The following is a 17,938-nucleotide window of genomic DNA, read 5'->3' as shown; positions in this document are numbered from 1 at the left end:
TAAAGCCGCAAAGCATAACGCGACGCGTGCTGACAAGGATCTCCAAGTACCCAACCCAACTTCGAAGTCAATAACAAATCGAGCAGTTTATTACAACTACCCCAAATCGGAGAACAGACGAGTCGCAACTAATGATTACCCTCCACCGCCATACTTTACCTCGAATGCGGTAGTGTACTATAATCTCTTTTCTAAACATCAAACATGTCTACAAATCCACAAAATGGCAATGCGCCGCCAGATGGCTCTTCTGCGCGACCTCCGCGGATAACTCCTCGAAACTCCGATTTAGATGATGTCCTTATTGCGGCAGCTGCAAAAGAAACCCCATATGGCACTCTGCGCCAGCTTGCGAATATTCCAAGACCAATAACACCTCTGCGCCGGGCTTCTAGTGCAGGCCCTCCCTCCCAACGATCAACTCGACGAACGCCTGCAGGCCAATTGAGAACACCCGGCGCTGCGCAGAGGATATACGGCTCTGGTAGGAGGGCTGTCGCTGTGACGCCGCATGGTCGAGCTGCTCAGCGAGAATTGGAGGCCCGAAGAGCTGGACTCACTCCCGCTAGGAAGGACAGGAGGAGAAGTGGGAGACAACAAAGAGAAACCCCAAGAGATACACTCAGAGCACTCAGTCGCATTCTAGCCCCAAAGACACTACCGATTGTACCAACACCGCACGGCCCCAGACCTCCCAATGTTAATTTTCGTTTACCCGGAGAAGATGATTTGGATGATGGGCCTGAGCTCGAACGTCCTCGTCTGTCACTACCTATTGGGGACGAGGAGGATGATGACGACAGTCTTTTGCTTCCGCCACAATCGGCAGGTTTGGAGGATGAGAATTTTACTGTTCAGTCTGTTGAGCTTGGCCGCAGGGCTATAAGTGAACAACCGCTCAATCGATTTTCGAGAGGAAGTTTTGGAAGTGTCCGATTGAGTGACCAATTCGCGGACCTGAATCAATTGGAGTTCGACGGAAGAGATGTTTATGATTCAAGTATTATGGCTGGGCAAGCCTTTGAGGATGACGACATCCCAGGTGATGTTTCTGGGTTTCCAGGGTGAGTTGAATTTTCAAGCTGGCGTAACCCCTCGGATCCTTTTGTTGCTGACAGCCATAGTGATAACACGGAAACTCTAAGAGACCTGGGTCTTGACCGGGGTCGCATATCTTTAGCATCAGGTCGCAACAGCGATATTCAACCAGGAACAGTTTCAGCAGATGACACTGAAACATTTGTATTCACAGTTCCTCCAAGAGATGTAACCGAATTACAGGTGTCAGATCAAACGGAGGAGTCCTTGATTCGGGTCGAGGACGAAGTCCAGTATGAGCTTCCGTACGATGTCCCTAATGAGAATGTTCCGGATGAGGACGACGACGAAGTGGAAAATATTGAGGACCATGATCTGGCGAGCAGCCCCCCTCCAGCAGGTATGGACATCAGCCTGCAAGATACTACGCTACAAGATGGCGATCTGGTAAGCGCTACAAAATTGAAGGCCGCGAGGAAGAAGAGGATGAAGATCTCCAAACATGGAATACAATACCCATCCCTTCCAGTTGGTGTTGTTAAGAAACTGGCAACGTCATACGCACAAATGGGTGGTAACAGCCGGACGAAACTAAGCAAAGATACCTTAGATGCTATCATGCAGGCATCGGATTGGTTTTTTGAACAAGTCAGTGATGATTTGGGTGCATATGCAAAGCACGCAGGCCGAAAGACAATTGATGAGAGTGATATTGTTACACTAATGGCGCGGTTTGTCCTTCTAATCCTATCAGATTATTCTGGCACGGACTCATTTTTGAAAATAGGCAACGCCAGACAAATGCTACTACGACACCATTTTCTCTTGCTCAAAGGCATCTACCTCGAGAGCTGCTCCAAGATCTACGAATGGTGCCTCCATCAAAGCTCAAAAAAGGCCGACAGCTGGAAAGAGTGGCAGAGGAGGCCGAGGAATGAGGCTAGGTTTTCCTGCAACCTAACCTTGGCTACGTGCTTGACAGTTGGATTTGATGATACTTACGACTTATGACCAATCTTTGTTTTGGCGTACTCGGCGAGCTATATCAGCAGAAGGTTTCTTGACAACCATATAAAGCATTACGGACGTAGCTGCAGCGAGGGCGTACCTGTATAACGTGTAAGCACAGTGCATGGAGTGTGCCGCATGAATCGGAAGATAGGGTATCAGAAAGAATATCTTCTCGGGTAGGTGTTGGACAATGAGCTTTCCCTCAATTGATCAAATACAGCATATGAGTCAAAAGGCAAATTCAGCTCTCCCCAATGGTCTCCCCACTTCTGTCACTCGACTTGATTGTTTTGATTCAAGATGCGACAACGAAGGTATGTTGTTCACTTACCACGTAAAGATATATTGAGCATGGTTATTCCTCAGATTGACCTCTGCCGGCCTCCCAATTGGAATTCCCCTAGCCTCTCTATCCCACGCCTTAAGAAGGTCCGGTTCTATGTTCACTCATTAGTACACGTCCATAGACAGCGGTTGTAAAACGAACCCATCGTTTCCTCAACCCACACGGCCTGGCTTCCTGTCAACTGGGCCATTTGCTTAACATCCGGAAAATAAAACTCGTGTGTGTTCGGACTGTTATTCGGGGTGAACATGTTCTTCTTCCACTCCTCCCGCAGCAGCCCCTCGACCGTAACTTCCCCCTGCGGCACTCCATCAGGTCTATCCTTCTGCTTCTTGTGCTTCTTGTCAATCCACCCTCTATTTACAAGCACGGTTGTTCCCTCCCCCTCTCTTTCTAGTGGCGTAATGACCAAGTATCCATCATGACCATCCTGCAATCGGGGCCCTATAAGCATCTCTTGGTCATGTCTGAAATGTCCTGTAGCATAGATCCTCCTGTAATCGAATTCGTTGATTGCGTTAGGGTCGATATGCGGAGGTAATGGGAGAGGATCTCGGACGAGCCGGTCTTCGAATTTGGCCATTAATTTGGACTTCCAGTCCAGGCGTTGCACTTGCCATGTCCCGAGGGCGAAAGCTGTGATTGGGATGAGAGCTATTGTGAGGTGAGCGAATGCAAATGGCATCCTAAAAGAACATCCACGTACCTAGAATGATCAGACCAGGCCCGTGTCTCTTTCCTGCTCGTACTAAGGTGGGTGGATTGTCCACAATGGACATAAAATTCGGGTCGTCGCCAGGCGCTTGTCTGAACCGTCGAGAGCTTCTAGATATTTGCCTGCATGCTGGGCATTTGAAAGTTGGGGAACTCCAAGGATCTTTCGACAAACTTTTAATGGGGGGATTCCGGTGCACTTGGCGTAATAAGGACCTCGAAACATTCATGGCTGCTGGTGTTAACAGCTTCCCGCTGATGGTACAAATATCGTGTAGTAAAAGACGTACGGCGTGATATTGAAGCCCGGTTGAACTTCGGTCTAAACTTATAGGCCGCTAGGAAGACACATGCCATCCTCCTGGTGATCCTGAGGCTGTAACTGTATTTCCAATCACGTCCGCATCCATTGTTGGTGAAAACGATTCAGCAGTCATTTTTATTCAAGATGTTTCACGAAGGTGACCTACAGAGCGGTATCAGCAAAGCCCTAGAAGAATCAAAATTGGTAGCATGCTTTGTGACTGGTACTGCCCTCCTCTCGGCCTTGCGTTTCGATATACCTCCATTCCCAACTAACAACCTCTAGACGACGAGGAGGAGAGCAACAAGTGGGAAACCGACTTTATTCAGGAGCCAGATGTAAGTCTTCAAAGTCCGTGAGTAATACCAACATTGTAACTAACATTCATATAGTTGAAAGCGGCATTAGCTGAGCAGACGATCCTCCTACGTCTCAAAGCTGGCTCGCAGGAGGCAGGATATCTTGCTGCCATATTCCCATTACCAAAAACCCCAACCTTTGTGGTTATTCAGTAAGTCTAGCAGAAGTGGGCTGTGTTTTCTGCTTTTCACATAGCTACAGGGTCTATAGACAAGAGGCCCTCCCCCTCCCTACCCCCTTTTGTTTTTTTGGACATCAACGTGGTAAGATTATGAACTAATTATTTGTCTAGAAATGGAGAGCTCAAAGAGTATTTGGCTGCTGGAGTCACCAGGGAAGAGTTCATGCGGCGGATGGCGGTCGTTCTAGGATCACGTGTAGTTGAATCGCCTCCACCGCCAGTGTCAACAGCCACTACCAGTAGTGAGACTGTCCCAGTAGCAACTAGTGAACAACTTTCATCTGCAGTACCAAATATTCAGCTAAATCAGCAAGCTGCTCCAGCAAGAAGGCAGCCATCAGCAGCCAATCTTCTCGCAGAGAGGAGTGCCCGTCTAGAACAGCAGAAAAAAGAGCAAGAAAAAAAGTCAAAAGGAAAGGGGAAAGCCCCAGCGGACTCTAACCCCCAGGGAAAGGCTCCAGATAAGGCTACACCTTCGTCCGCGGACATGAAGTATGCACTTATGCAAAAAAAGCGCCAGCAAGATGCTAAAGATGAGCGGGCTCGTATTCTTAAGCGCGTGGAGGACGACAAAGCTCAGAGAAGACAGGATGCAGCGGAACGAAAAGCCATAGCCAAGGCAGATGCTAAGTCCGAGAGTCAACCTTCGGTCACGGTGCCTTCTTCAAGTCGCAGCAATCACCCGTCAACTCGATCAGCCGAATGCGCGGTGCAAGTCCGTCTTTTCGACGGATCCACGATCAGATCACGCTTCCCATCCTCAGGTAACCTCCGTGTCCACGTGAGACAATGGATCGATGAGAAGCAGGAGCGAGACACCCCTTATGTTTTCAAGCAGGTCTTAACACCTCTTCCAAATAAGAATATCTCTATCTCAGAGGAAGAGGAAACCCTCCAAACACTTGGCCTTACTCCGAGTGCGACTTTGATCTTAATACCTGTTGATAGCTATACCTCAGCATACGAGGGTGGTGCAGGTGGTGGAATTGTCTACAGAAGTGCGGCTGCAGGGTATAATATGGTATCGTCTGGTCTTGGTATGGTTACTGGAGCTCTTGGCAGCCTCCTCGGTGGTGGAGCAGCTGCGCCTGTACAAGAGGAACATGAGAATGCGCGTTCTGCTTCAACTCCATCTACATCTATCAATGTCAGGACATTGAGAGATCAACAGAGGTCAGATGATCAACAATTCTACAACGGAAATGCGGTAAGATCGTTCCATCCGACTTACCGGAAAGACTAACTGACATAATTAGCTCAACTTCGAACCGAGAAAGGACGACGATGACAAGAAAGAGGACTAAAAAGCCTGTCAATATCGGGAGCCAGAAGCTAGTCGATGACTTGCAATACCAGGAAAATAATACCTCACCGAGTCTAAGTACTCTATCATCAAGGTAGAGAGGGAGCTTTATGAGTAATGGGCAAGAGTTTTATTTCTCATAATGATGGAAGCCAAAGCATATCGTCGGACACAGGATCATGATCAAGGAAGGAAGGTACAACCTTCGTTTAAAATATAAGAAAGTAACTATGAAGTCGCTAGCCTGAAAGCTGTGGAAATAGCTTTGTATTTATATAAGCACGAAAGCACATTTTTTACTCCACTTCGCTGGATCTTAGCTCGTATTTTATTATGAAGTGCAAATATCATTTTTTATCATTTGGATCTTAAAAAGTGGGCAAATTACAAATCGCATTCCCTCGCTGCTATGAACCATCCGGTTCTGGGAATGTTTGAAGGCATTTCTGGTTACTTGATCTATTGGCCAAAACTCACAAATTCAGAGGGGCGTCTTCTGGTGTTGATGGAGAATGAAATGCAGTGTGTACAGACATGAAACGTTCATTGGATTTTCAAGCATCATCACTAACATCCAACTAGCATACTTCATCTATCTTAGCTGTCTAGCAAGAATCTCGTCTCAAGCTAGTACTATGGATAACTGAGAAATGGAAGCCTACTCCAATATTCCGACAACGTAGAGCGGAGAACTCCACTCGTAAGTACTTCTGGTAGCCGCCAAATCACTCATCCAAATGGAGACTCTTGTAAATCATCAATCCGTTCTGCATCCCCGAGCATGTTGTCAAAGGTTGGGATATTAGGATGGTCCGCTCCGGAGCTGATAATACTGCTTATCTCCGCAAGACTTTGCTTCTCCTTCCCAGAGCTCGCATTGTCGATCCAGGTCTCGTCTAGCAGTAAACGAGATATGTCCATCTCGCCCATATTACTGGTAAAAGGAGCTGTCATCGACCCGCCCCAATCGAATGATTGAGAGAATGCCAGGCCTTCCGAGGACTCCATGGCAGGCGGGTCTGAGAAGGTGTTGAAACTGTCTTTGAAGTTGTACAGCGAGCTCTGGGGCTGTAACGGCATGGCTTTTGATGAGTCGTCCTCGGTTGAGATGATTTCTTGAATTCGTAAACCTTCACGACTGGAAAACGACTGAAGAGAGGAAGACGCGTGCTTTGTTGGGCTTCCATCCTCATTTTCAGTTCTGTCTCTCCTACGTTCACTCGATGTCTTTAATGGCGGAACAGGGGCTAGAGACGATTGCACACCGTTCGCTACTGGATCCGGACCCGAAGTCTCTTTATCTTTCGCTTTTGGCTGAACGTGGGGGGGTTGCTGCTCGAATTGAGTACCAACGTGTTCTTTGCTAGATGCATCCAGTTTATCCTCGCTACGGAACTTCTCTGGGTACTTGTTTCTAAAGCGGTCTCTCAGATCTGTAGGCTGTCTGGTTTGGAGGTGGAACCTAGGATCTCTCTGGATTCGTGTCCACGCAGGTCCAAGTAGATTATACCCATTCAGAATTGCGCGGTCTTCTTCCTCAGTGAAAGGTCTCCTTTCCCGGCGGCGAGACTTGCGAAAAGGTCCTGCAATGCCCAGTTGAGCAAGGTCTGCCATCTTTCTTCGATGAGCGCGGCTTTTCTTAGCTTTGCTCAAGGTCCCTTCGACGGAATTGGGATTGGCTGGCGGGTCATCGTCATCAATAAGAATATTCTCGGACATCAAACTCGATTTCGACTTTCCTGGTAGCGTGTTCTGGCTAGAAATTGATTCTGCTTGTTTGAATCCCTTACCGTTCCGATCGTTTTCGCGCAATTCAGCAGGGCAGCACGTTCTGAAACGGTCCTTGAGATCAGCTCCAGATCGCCCATTGAACAAGAAATCCGAGTCTTCGAGAATATCGCTCCAATTGCCTACACCGTGTTTATACACTCCCAATAAGAGATTATCTGTCTCCTCTTCTGTCCATTTCTTCCTCACCCGAACATCCTTCCTCGTCTTGCTACTCTTGGCGGCTACACTCTTTTTCTCGATTGCTTTTGGCGATGTGCATTTCGCGGGTTCTTCGACTTCTTGGACGCTGGTGGGGACAATATTTAGGCTGTTTCTGCCGTGGCTATCGTGAAAGGAGCTTGAGGCTATTGGAGGAAACAATGCTGCTTGCGGGGGAGGCTCGAAGAGGCCGATAATGATTGGAGGCACTACCTGTTTAGCAGCTTTGTGTTTCTTCAGCGGTTGAGGAAGCTGGACGAAATCGTCTTTGCTGTTCTCCGCAATGAGCCGTTTCTTTGATGGTATACTGGCCGCGCCGCCTGTATCGTCATCCAATATCTTTCGTAAGGATTGGGGTGATGAGCTACGTAAAGCTCGATCGGTGATAGCCTTTTCAGATGGCTGCTTTTGCTCACTGCGTTCTTTCTCTCCGTCGTCGATTGGAGGTGTCACCGTCGCTGCGTGTTGCGGACCAAGCTGTGCCTTCGAATTTGGTGCTGGCTTGCCATTTGGAGTCCCTGCATCTGGCTCAAGTAATAGAGGCCGCCCATCTGCTGTAAATATACTTGGACGGTTCAGTGAAGGGAGTTCCAGCGAGCGAGACGCCGTATATGCTTCGGAAGGTTCATCGTTGAGCAAGGCTATCAGGCGTGGCTCAATAGTGTACATGTTATGTTGGAAATACCAGTGCAACCATGGCGAACAGAGGATTCAGCATCGAGTCCAAGGCCAGATAAAGTTGTGATGCGAAAACAGTTATGTTTTGAGGGTTTGCGAGTTGCTGCTGCAGTTGCGTCTTGATTGATGCTGTGTCGTTACATCAGGTGATGTGTTTATAGTGCAAAGAGGGGTGTATCTAAAAACATTGTGATAACACCAGTTGCAACTCCCCATAATACTTCGTACAACATCAATTCTCGATTCCCAATTATCTAGTCTGCTACTCTACCACACAAATTACGCACCGGTGCAGCTTTCGTAATGACTTCTATTCTCCCTCCAATCCCAAGATTCGTCTTCACCATACTAGAGCCACTTTCCCTGTAAGTCATAAGCAGCCACAACTGCAATTGTTCATTGCGAGCTTCAAGATCTCTTTCTGATTGAGAAATGTTGCAGAATTGCTGGAGCTGTTGCACCCTTCATATCTCCAGAATGGTTCGTTGCAGAGCAAATTCCCATATCGCCTCTTGATCCAATCTCAGCAAACACTCGAGTAGTGGCATATCAGTAAGTTGTCCTGAGCTGACTTTGGCCTAGAATCCCCAAAGCGCTTTTCCGTTGCGCCTAGCACGCCTTTCTTTTGATTTGGATATTCCAGCTTCCCCTATTTTGGGTTCTTACTAACTGGCAAGATTGGGAAATATCTACCTCCTCCTGGCTATGGTTGGAGTGGCTGTGCTCTATCAAACTACGGAGCCTAAGGTTGTCAGAAATTATGTGATAGCCCTTTGGATTGCAGATATTGGGCATGTGGGTATCACTTTCTCTGGCATGGATTACAATAGGCTTACCGACTTACCAAATTGGAATCCCATGACTTGTAGGTACTAATACCTCAAGACCCCTGAATGCTGAAACTGACTTTTCACTTTTGTCCAAGGGGGGAATATTGGAGCAACAGTTGCATTATTCTTAACACGGACTGCCTACCTACTTGGCCTCTTCGGGCAAGATCGTCAGGTGACGCCCATCTCGAAGAAGGTGCAGTGAAGCTGAGGAATACGTACCTCGCCATGACCAGCCAGCCGCCAGAAGCCTTGCATGATTTCACCTCCAACTATGTTTTCTGCCAACTTTTTTGTTAGTCATGCAATATGTGGCTACATAATGGGAAAATGAGGTAGCCGAAGTCATGGGAATTCTAGATGGTCAAATAGAAGCGACGTAAATATGGCTGGCTGTATGTGCTTTTATCAAATAACTCCTTTCTCATCCGCAGCAAGTCAAATTCTCGCAAAGTTTTCCGCATTTGATCTGACAAACAGACTTCTCACTAGATATCTGCTTTAACAGTACCTGTCCTTCCCCTTCACTCTCCCGCAACGTTGTGCTGGTAGAAAACTCGGGCTGCAATGTTGTGCTATGGATTCCGTAGGCGTGAAGACATTCTCCTATAAGTTTCGCCTGACCCATGAAACCGACGACCTCCTGCTCTAACGTTACAACGTGAGCTGATGCTATGGCTTTGTTTTGGCTCAGACGCCAGGCGTGGAGTTCATGGACAGAGGTTATTCCTGGGATCTGGTTCGAGATGAGTACAGAGGAATGATATCTTAAGCATGGGTAATCCTTACCTTCTCAAGATCATGCTTGACGTCTTCAAGATTTACTCCAAGCGGGACACATTGAAGAAGAATAGAACCGCTGTTCTTCACTACAATGTCTACTTTTAGCCACGTAGGAATAAATGGGAATCTCAGAACTCACCGAGTGGTAGTGATGAGATTAATATCAGAAATGAGATGCCCATGCTAACTCCAGGATCTGCGTAGAATCTGCCCTCAAACTCCGCTTTCCTGTCCAGAAAATTAGTAAGCTTTGGCTGATTCTTTTGGGGGTAGAGAGCTCATATTTTTGAAACGGTAAATCAGGGTTTGCAGAGAAGTCCAACTTACCAGATCACTGCTGCAGCAATAATAACCCCTATATTATTGATTGCGTCGCCGATAACATGAATTAAGACTCCCATCATTCCAAGGTCATGGTCATGGCCACTCTTCTTAGACGGTTCGAGCTTGTGACGATGATTATCGTGGGGTTGCACATCCTCCTTCCAGTATCAGTGAAATGGGTTGAGTTTGGAAAAGGAAGGACTAACTGTGGTGAGTTCGGAGAGTTGGATGGTGCCGGTATATTGGCCCCCACCCGCTTCGTTGCTTCTTGGTCCATCATGTTCTGTAACTAAAGCTGAGTAAAATGTGCATTTGCGGACAAGAGTGCCACATACCATGCAAGAAGATTGCACTGATGATATTGAGTGTTAAGCCAACACATCCCATGATGAGAACCAACATTGGGTTCTCGACTCCTGCGGCCGATCAGCGAGAACATCTATGGTTTGATTAGAAGGTGCTTACCCTGAAGAGAAACAAATCGTTCGAGTGATTGCAGGAATATGCTGACTCCAAGAGCGAGGAGGAAGACACCATTGAAAAAGGCACCCAAGAGCTGGGCTCTTTGCCAACCAAAGGAAAGACGTTTTGGGGATGTTGGGCGTCGAGAAATCTATGAAAGTGGTGAGTTCTACTGTTAAACTAAGAGGAGAAGTTCTATATACTTTGAGCGCAACTAAAGCTACAATGAAGCCGATTAAGTCATTCATCTAGTAATGTAAGTGAGTATAAATCTTCTCCTCACACATCCAAATTCTTAATTTCCACTTACGTAGTGAAATGCGTCAGCGATAAGAGCAAGTGAATGGGTATAAAATCCAACTGGAGGGGTTTGCATAAGTTACGAACAAGTGACAGAGCGGGATGTTGATTTTTATGTGACTTACCAGAGATCTCAGCGACGAAGAAGCAGAATGATATGCCGATGGTGAGCATCAAGCGCTGGGAGCGAGTGAGTGAGAAAGCCATCGCCGCTATGGTTAAATTCAATCGAAAGAAGTTGTGCTGATTCGAGCAAAGAAGGGAGTATCTATTGAAGGAGACGTGCCAAGGCGCTAGCGCTTAACAACTGACCTACCTACCAGTACACCAGGTGCTTTTGAATAATGTCTTTGTGGAACCGATCAACAATGTTATTGTTATACAGGCTCGATAATTTGTTTCCTGTATGACTTTGCGGGACTTCGCTGTGATTTCCAAGGCTTGCCGAGTGTCATATGCATGCCGTCGGCAACTTTATACCGTTGTGGCTGGGACGAGGACGAGGACGAGGCACATGAAGAAGGACACATTGTACTTGTACTGGACTGAAGGAGGGACCTTGAAATAGACTCAAAAGTCGGGACAAATAAGCCTTGCGAAATGTTGATCATGAGCGCTAGGTCTTGCGGCACGGTACCACCTCGATAGCACCAAGACCTCTCTACACCTTACTACTACTTGCACCAGGCACCATGCACCAAATACTTCCCGAGGTATTACTTCCTTCAACTTGAATGTATTGACTAATCGATCGTTGCATCGGAGCCAGAGCCGGATCCGCGAAGCTTGAGCAGATGCTGATAAAGGCGGTGAAGTTCGAGGGATGAGAATATTGAAAAAAAAAAAGCGCTCAAACTGGCAGTCTTCACGCTCTTGAGAATCAATCTGAGATAGCTAGATGCCAATCGACGATGCAGGATGTTGATGGGTGGGTGGTAGACCGGGTGTAGGGAACTTTCCACTCCCATTGGGATGAAGAACGACCCGAGGTTACTAGGCTGTACATACCGCATACGGCGGGGAGGTAGTCCTTTCTTCCTGGGGCGTAAGTGATTCAAGCTCCGCTTTTTCTATCGTGAGGATATATATGATTATTATAAACCCCAAAAGAAAATCGAATTACTTTCACGCCACATGGAGGCAAAACCTGTAGTGTAACGAGTACGAGTAGCCCATTTTGCGATATCTGATGTCTACAACTGCATCAGCTTTTGCATCGGCTTCTGCATTCAGCATCTACATGTCCGTACTGTACAGTATGTGGAGCAAGGGATAAAGTGATTACATTGCTGCTACGATGTGGCCCGTGAGTGTTGGAGCAGGGGTTGTGACTTTGGGGCGATGCTATTGGCTATTAGCTTCGCTTAGGGGCTTTTGTGCGAGAATCTAAGCCGGAATGGGACAAGCCCTGTTTTCGCACTACTGCTGTATAGTAAGCACATCCAAGCATGCGCCAGATGCACTCTGGTCCCTTCTTTTACGGAAGCGTTCTCCGTCCGTCAAGCCTTTGGACCCTTAAAATCCTTAAATGGCCTTGGCTTAGTGGGCCTCGCTTGCTTGCTACGAGTACGAGTACTACCTACATAGGTATAGTTCTACTCTACTCTACTCTACTCTACTCTACTCTGATCTACTCTGATCTACTCTGATCTACTCTACTCTACTCTACTCTACTCTACTCTACTCTATTCCCCTCTATTCCCCTCTACCCCCCCCCTTTCACTCTCTTATAAGTACTCAACCATCTCGCCTCATCTTGTACAGCTATTGAATCACTCACTGCTCCGTACTGCCCATGCCCCGCAGTATCCCCACTCAACACCAATATGTCTTCAAGAAACTTGCCTCTCTCTGCCTTGCATGTCAATGTCAATCCCGACCTGACTCCGAGAGCCTCCAACCCTAAATTCGACAGCTATGACAAAGATTTCAATGCAACCTTGAATGAGCCGTGGGATAGTTGGATGGAATGGGGGAGCAATACGCTGGAGCACGATTCTCCCGTTGGCTATAGCAATACCTCCTTGATAAACACGTGGGCCGATGGATCCGAAGAGAACTTGATGCCTAGATCCTACTCCGCTGATGCCCAATATCCTTTTGAGGCTTCGTCATTCGAGTTAGGGAGCCTGGACCAATCGTCCCACTGCTCTACAGTCGATTTCATGAATACTCATACTCCGCTTCCAACCAACCTTCGGAGTGAACAGGACCGACCCAACCCATTACGCCGTTTCTCTGCCCTGACACCAGAGGAAGAAAAGAGGCTGGAAGATATAGCCATGCCCTACCATGTGCAGTCTTTGATCCAGATGTCCGCAGAGTCTTACGCCTCCCCGCCAGAATCGCCAATCACCGCCGTTGCACCGGTACCAGAAGCACGAACACGTAAAAGTAGAAAGCAGAAGCAATCATCCCCACAAACGACTGGTTCCAACACAGCTCGGCAATCTCGTCAAATTGGTCATAATGCCATCGAGAAACGTTACCGCACAAACCTCAACGAACGAATTGATTGCCTTCGCCAAGGCATCCCCCCTCTAAACCGTCCAAACGGCTCAGACTCCAATTCGGGAGACGAGAATATCGGCGAGAATAGGTGGGATGGACAATTGAAGTATGGGAAAGCTGCAGTTCTGACGCGGGCTCTGGATTATATCAAGCATCTCGAGAGCACCACGCAGCGATTAAGCGGAGAAGTTAAATCACTCAAGTTCCGCATGGGAGGCTTTGAGGTGGAAGGAGGTGTGGATGAGTGCGGCACAAAAGATCGCTTGAAATTACTGACGGGTGACACTTTGGAAAGCATTCAAGCGGGTATGATTTTATCTCGCAGCCTTGCAAGCAACTGACGAACTAACTTCACTTGCAGAATTCCAGCAAATCAGATTCAAAACAAATCCGTCCCCAGTACGTACACAGTCTAAGAATATCAGCAAGGCGTCCACATGACATGAGAGTGCCTTTGATGGCATAGAGAATATATTAATATATGGGGCATTCACCTTGTGTATACATCCATATTTGACTTGCAGTGACACCTAAATGCATCCTTGCACATCCTGGACTTCCCAACACCCCTTCCCAAACCTGACACCCTCTCTATAACACTCCCCAAGTAGATTATCCACTTACACCTATCTGCGTCGCCTATAATAGCACGACCAGATCAGTTGACGAACGCGGAGCCTAAAACTGAAGCCAAACACTCACCTGGCATTCGTACGGAGCGATGAGGATCCTTGCAATCCACACGACCTTTCATCTTAAGGAGTACCGACAAGTTAAATAAAGACTAACGTGGGCATATAATGCATTCATATAGTAAATATTATCCAGCAATCGGTTAGACCAAAAGAAGCCCAATATTAATTATCCTGCCAACATTACCCCACACCTTATAAGCCCCATAATCCAGGAACCTAGCAAACCCCAGACGGAAGATCATAGCTTTCTGTTCTTCCAGTCGATGTTCCCCTTGTAGCGTCGGCCCCGACACCACGTTTTGCAAAGGCTGTCCACAACTCACAAACATTGTCACCACCCGTGAGGGCCTTGTCGGCGTCGATAATTGCGTCGCGAGCAGAAATAAACGTCGGACTGCAAGGCTGTAGAGCCATGCCATCGATGACCAATTTCATAGTCAAGAATCTTCCATCAGTAGGGACACCATTGTCATCAAAGGTCGGTCTGCGATCAGCAGTGATGCCATGTTTGTCTACCAAGTTCCACATGATTTCGTAGATAATGGTTGCCCAAGCTGTTCCGATAGCATGAACCTCATTCAAGCTATTCAGGCTCTCGTAAGTCAAGGGGTTTGTGTCCAGGGAGGTCGAATATAGGTATGATCTGATGCCCGCGGGGTTGTTGTCAACCCAGTCTCCCATTGGGTAGTCCGTATCGCGTGTATCAGTCGTCTTCGTATGGATGACAATGGCCATGGCGTCACCCCAACCCTCTCCCATACCTCCAGCTTCCAAGACATTCAAGCAATTGACATTCGCAGGACCACCTGTCAATCTGTTCGAGACACCGTGAGTGTACTCGTGGATGATCACTCCTGCATCAAAAGCGCAGTCACGGTTCGGGGTTGCGGTTGTCCACATGAACCTTTTTGGGTCAGCGCATTGTAACACAAATATTGGAAGCAGAAAAGAATGAAGAACAAGAGAAGAGTCGACGGTCAAGAATCGAGCCGAGCCAATAAACTTACATTCTCATTCGTCCAGCTTGTCCATCTGGAGGAGTAGCAAAATTGGCATTGTTTGTTCCAGAACCATCTTGGGAATTCAGAATCACGGCATCACTTCCAATGCCCCCCGTGCCGTCATTGTTGGTCTCAAAGTTGCCAGCAGCCTCATTGAAGCCAAGATCATATAGCAGATCGTGGTACATATTCGCAGTGTAGAAAATTTGTGTGACGGATGAATTAGAATAGGTCTTGAAATTAGTCCAAGAAAGGCTAAAGTCGAAGTCGAAACTGGACTTCGTCGCGGTTGGACGATAGTCATTGAGATATGCGTCGTCTCCCTCATAGTTCGCTTGCGCAATTCCGTTATTACCTCTTGTAACAGAATATGTAGTAGATCCATCGCTTTGCCATGTAAAAGTTGATGCATTCGTATCCCACGGGTCGGTCTCAAGGACGCGGTCCCCCTTTGATGGGTCATTTATTCCCCAAGGGCTTGTGCGTGTTAGAAAACCTCGAGAGAGGCTTGAAAAGGTAGACTTACTAGACCCGATAAGATGCTTCAGCAACATAATTGACCACGCCCAAGATTTTGCTACCACTGTCTGCATCTACATAGGAGAGAAGCCAGTCGTCATTCAAATCAGTCTCCACTCTCCATGTAAGAGAAAGGGTATTATCCGAATTCTGGAAGTAGACAAGGCGTGCTTTAGGGTCTTGGTAAGCACCAGTGGTTCCTTCAATTACATAGTGCTCAGCAGCGGATGCTTCTGGCTTTGCAGTCGCATCAGTGGCAGTGATGGGCAAAGCGAGAACATTCGAGACACCGTTCAAGGCAGCAACTGGATCGATCTGGGCTCTCTTTACCAGAGGATTTTCAGAGGGGGTCGCTCCAGAATAGAAAGAGCTTCCATAGGAAAATACGCTGCCATCCTTGGCGATCTTGATATTTAACAGTTAGTATATCCCTCGATCAGTTGATGTGTCCTGCTTACGTTGACATTAAAGTCGGCATTATCAATATCAAGCTCGTGTACGGTCTGCTTGAAATTGACATGGGCGATACCATTTGACCCGATGTAGTGATCATCAACGAGACGAAATTCTTTACCCGGTGCAACCGTCTTAACATGCGCAGTGGCAGCATCCACATAGTCTTCTCTTTTGAACAGAGGAGATGCGGTGATAGTCTTGGCTGTACTAGTCGAGTTGCTATAATCAGCAACGGTGTCCAGCCGAAACGCATTGAGATCGACAACTCTTCTAGATAGGCTGCGACGAGGAGTTGCAGATGTCGGATGACTGAAAGCTTGACTTGCTAAGAAGGCTGCTGCTGACGCAGCTGCAATGACACGCATATTGCAAAGTGGGATTTAGGGACAAGTTCCAAGCGATGGAAGAAATGATGAAGGCTGGAGAAAGGGAAGAGACAAGTACATATGATTCAACGGAAATGCCCATTCTTATAATCATCATCACGACAGATGATCGTCTCTCTAGATCGAGCATTTGTCTTCATCTTCGTATACCAAGAGACTTATCGCCTTCTACAAGGGTCATGAGCTTCCTCTTCTGAGGCAACTTCCTCATAAAGAAACGAGGCCAAAGGATGTGCCTACAGCAAACGGAGCCTGGTAGCATTAAGGGTTGCAAGGTAAGTCGTGAGGATCTGATCCATGGGCGTGACCATAGTAGCCGAGACGATGAACAGGTACCGATACGCTCAGCCTTAGCGGGATCTTCCCGTGCAATGGACTAGGGTTCAAATAACCGTGCTTTGAAAAGGTGGGAGGACCTGGACCTGGCAGACTCTAGGCGGGTGCTGGATGCCAGGCGAAAATTCCACTTGTATAAACACTTTGCAAGCAACCCAACGAACACTTCATCCTAGTTGAAGGACTCAAAAAAGAGGCCGCACGAATGAATAAAATCGACTGCCAGTATACGAAATCCAGTACGAAGATGATCTTAGCAACGCTGTTAAAGAGACCAGTAGAACTGCCTAAATACGTGCGGCGATTTGGAATATCCTGGGCCACTATGGTCCATGGAAAGCTAAGCCACTGGACTGACAGACAAGAGAGGCGCCGAGATTAGACGGCTATTACGAAAGTTATTTAGATGCTCGAATTTCTACGAGCACTGGGGAAAACGATATGAGTTGCATTAACAAATCTGCTAACATCGAAGAAGCTGCGATATAGATGGGAAAGGAAAGAGCCAAGCAAAGCCAAGCAAAGCAAAGCATACAAATCCACCAATGGGTACTGCGAAGGCGAACTGCTTCATCGAGGCACCCGGGCAAGCTGTTAGCAATAGGCCATGCTCTGTCAGGTGAAGCGTTATTTTTTGAGGAAACTGCCAAGGGGCCAAGTGCTTGGCCCAGAGAAATGTTTTTGTAACTCGAGATAAGGGGGGGTATTGCGCGGGATTATGAATAATGGTGATGTGATACTGTGGGGGGCTAACAGAAGTCGGGGCATAGGTAGGTAGGTAGGGAGGCAGGTAAATAAGTAGTAGGTACATGTATAGGTAGAATTGTAAGACACGCAAAGTAAATTGAAATGTGAAGAGTTGATGTTGTCCAGGAAAGCAGTCGCAGTCTTACAGGGTGGGGCTTAGGGGTGGGGTAATCGTGATCGTGCACCCAAAGGCGCCACTAAAATCAGCCGATTTTTAAGTTATCTATGTTTAATTGGCTACATTGGGGCCTCTGAGTGCACGATTATACGAAGTGCGAAGTACGAGGTACGGCGGGTAGCAATTCCCCATGCTCTTCGTGTTCCTTAGGTATCTCCTATAGTGTTTTACGGCCGTCTCCACAAAAAGAAAGAAGCCTTCGTAGTAAATACAAAAAGCGGCGCCAATTGATAATGTGCCAGGTGGCGTGCTACATTAAAAGTCAACGATAGTGAGTGCCGCTTTTTCTATCCAGCATAAGGAGCATACGGGTTTTTGTGGAGACGGCCGCAAAACACTATAGGAGACAACAACACCATAGCATTATTACCTACCTATACGTTGTATCAAGATTCTTTCTCTACATATATATACATCCACACCTTGATTTTACCGGCACTCTCGGAGGGAGTGGGGGAAATACCTGAACCACCACTCTCCGCAGGG

At 47.3% G+C, this 17,938-nt stretch overlaps 7 protein-coding genes across 7 annotated transcripts; 3 read left to right on the top strand and 4 right to left on the bottom strand.

Annotated features, from left to right (window-relative positions):
- Positions 1-204: 204 nt before the first annotated feature.
- Positions 205-1,976, top strand: cnp20 (Inner kinetochore subunit; the record flags this gene model as incomplete). The annotated part of the gene is made up of 3 exons (XM_031147104.1): positions 205-1,064; positions 1,119-1,769; positions 1,793-1,976. The coding sequence occupies 3 exons, from the start codon at positions 205-207 to the stop codon at positions 1,974-1,976; spliced, it is 1,695 nt and encodes a 564-aa protein (XP_031007633.1).
- Positions 1,977-2,043: 67 nt separating this feature from the next.
- Positions 2,044-3,339, bottom strand: shy1 (Cytochrome oxidase assembly protein; the record flags this gene model as incomplete). Its single annotated transcript, XM_031147103.1, has 4 exons — positions 2,044-2,146; positions 2,381-2,486; positions 2,537-3,049; positions 3,102-3,339. The coding sequence occupies 4 exons, from the start codon at positions 3,337-3,339 to the stop codon at positions 2,044-2,046; spliced, it is 960 nt and encodes a 319-aa protein (XP_031007602.1).
- Positions 3,340-3,557: 218 nt separating this feature from the next.
- On the top strand, positions 3,558-5,258 carry UBX7 (UBX domain-containing protein; the record flags this gene model as incomplete). The annotated part of the gene is made up of 5 exons (XM_031147102.1): positions 3,558-3,636; positions 3,699-3,751; positions 3,806-3,924; positions 4,066-5,161; positions 5,211-5,258. 5 exons carry the CDS (start codon positions 3,558-3,560, stop codon positions 5,256-5,258), a joined length of 1,395 nt encoding a protein of 464 aa, XP_031007603.1.
- Positions 5,259-5,986: 728 nt separating this feature from the next.
- Positions 5,987-7,915, bottom strand: teb1 (Telobox protein; the record flags this gene model as incomplete). The annotated part of the gene is made up of 1 exon (XM_031147101.1): positions 5,987-7,915. One exon carries the CDS (start codon positions 7,913-7,915, stop codon positions 5,987-5,989), a length of 1,929 nt encoding a protein of 642 aa, XP_031007636.1.
- A 312-nt stretch (positions 7,916-8,227) lies between these two features.
- LHYA1_G002122 (uncharacterized protein) lies at positions 8,228-8,959 on the top strand (the record flags this gene model as incomplete). Its single annotated transcript, XM_031147100.1, has 4 exons — positions 8,228-8,289; positions 8,366-8,476; positions 8,602-8,789; positions 8,850-8,959. The coding sequence occupies 4 exons, from the start codon at positions 8,228-8,230 to the stop codon at positions 8,957-8,959; spliced, it is 471 nt and encodes a 156-aa protein (XP_031007637.1).
- Positions 8,960-9,178: 219 nt separating this feature from the next.
- ZRC1_0 (Zinc/cadmium resistance protein) lies at positions 9,179-10,699 on the bottom strand (the record flags this gene model as incomplete). The annotated part of the gene is made up of 9 exons (XM_031147099.1): positions 9,179-9,490; positions 9,544-9,623; positions 9,677-9,765; positions 9,865-10,019; positions 10,068-10,144; positions 10,197-10,277; positions 10,327-10,474; positions 10,527-10,571; positions 10,634-10,699. The coding sequence occupies 9 exons, from the start codon at positions 10,697-10,699 to the stop codon at positions 9,179-9,181; spliced, it is 1,053 nt and encodes a 350-aa protein (XP_031007634.1).
- Positions 10,700-14,045: 3,346 nt separating this feature from the next.
- Positions 14,046-16,170, bottom strand: mep (Extracellular metalloproteinase mep; the record flags this gene model as incomplete). The annotated part of the gene is made up of 4 exons (XM_031147098.1): positions 14,046-14,733; positions 14,837-15,307; positions 15,357-15,754; positions 15,808-16,170. 4 exons carry the CDS (start codon positions 16,168-16,170, stop codon positions 14,046-14,048), a joined length of 1,920 nt encoding a protein of 639 aa, XP_031007635.1.
- Between the last annotated feature and the right edge of the window lie 1,768 nt (positions 16,171-17,938).

Source organism: Lachnellula hyalina (genome assembly GCF_007821495.1).
Source record: "Lachnellula hyalina strain CBS 185.66 chromosome Unknown contig00025, whole genome shotgun sequence".
NCBI lineage: Eukaryota > Fungi > Ascomycota > Leotiomycetes > Helotiales > Lachnaceae > Lachnellula > Lachnellula hyalina.
Note: the sequence above shows the minus strand (reverse complement) of the source record. Positions and strands in the feature narration are given on the sequence as shown.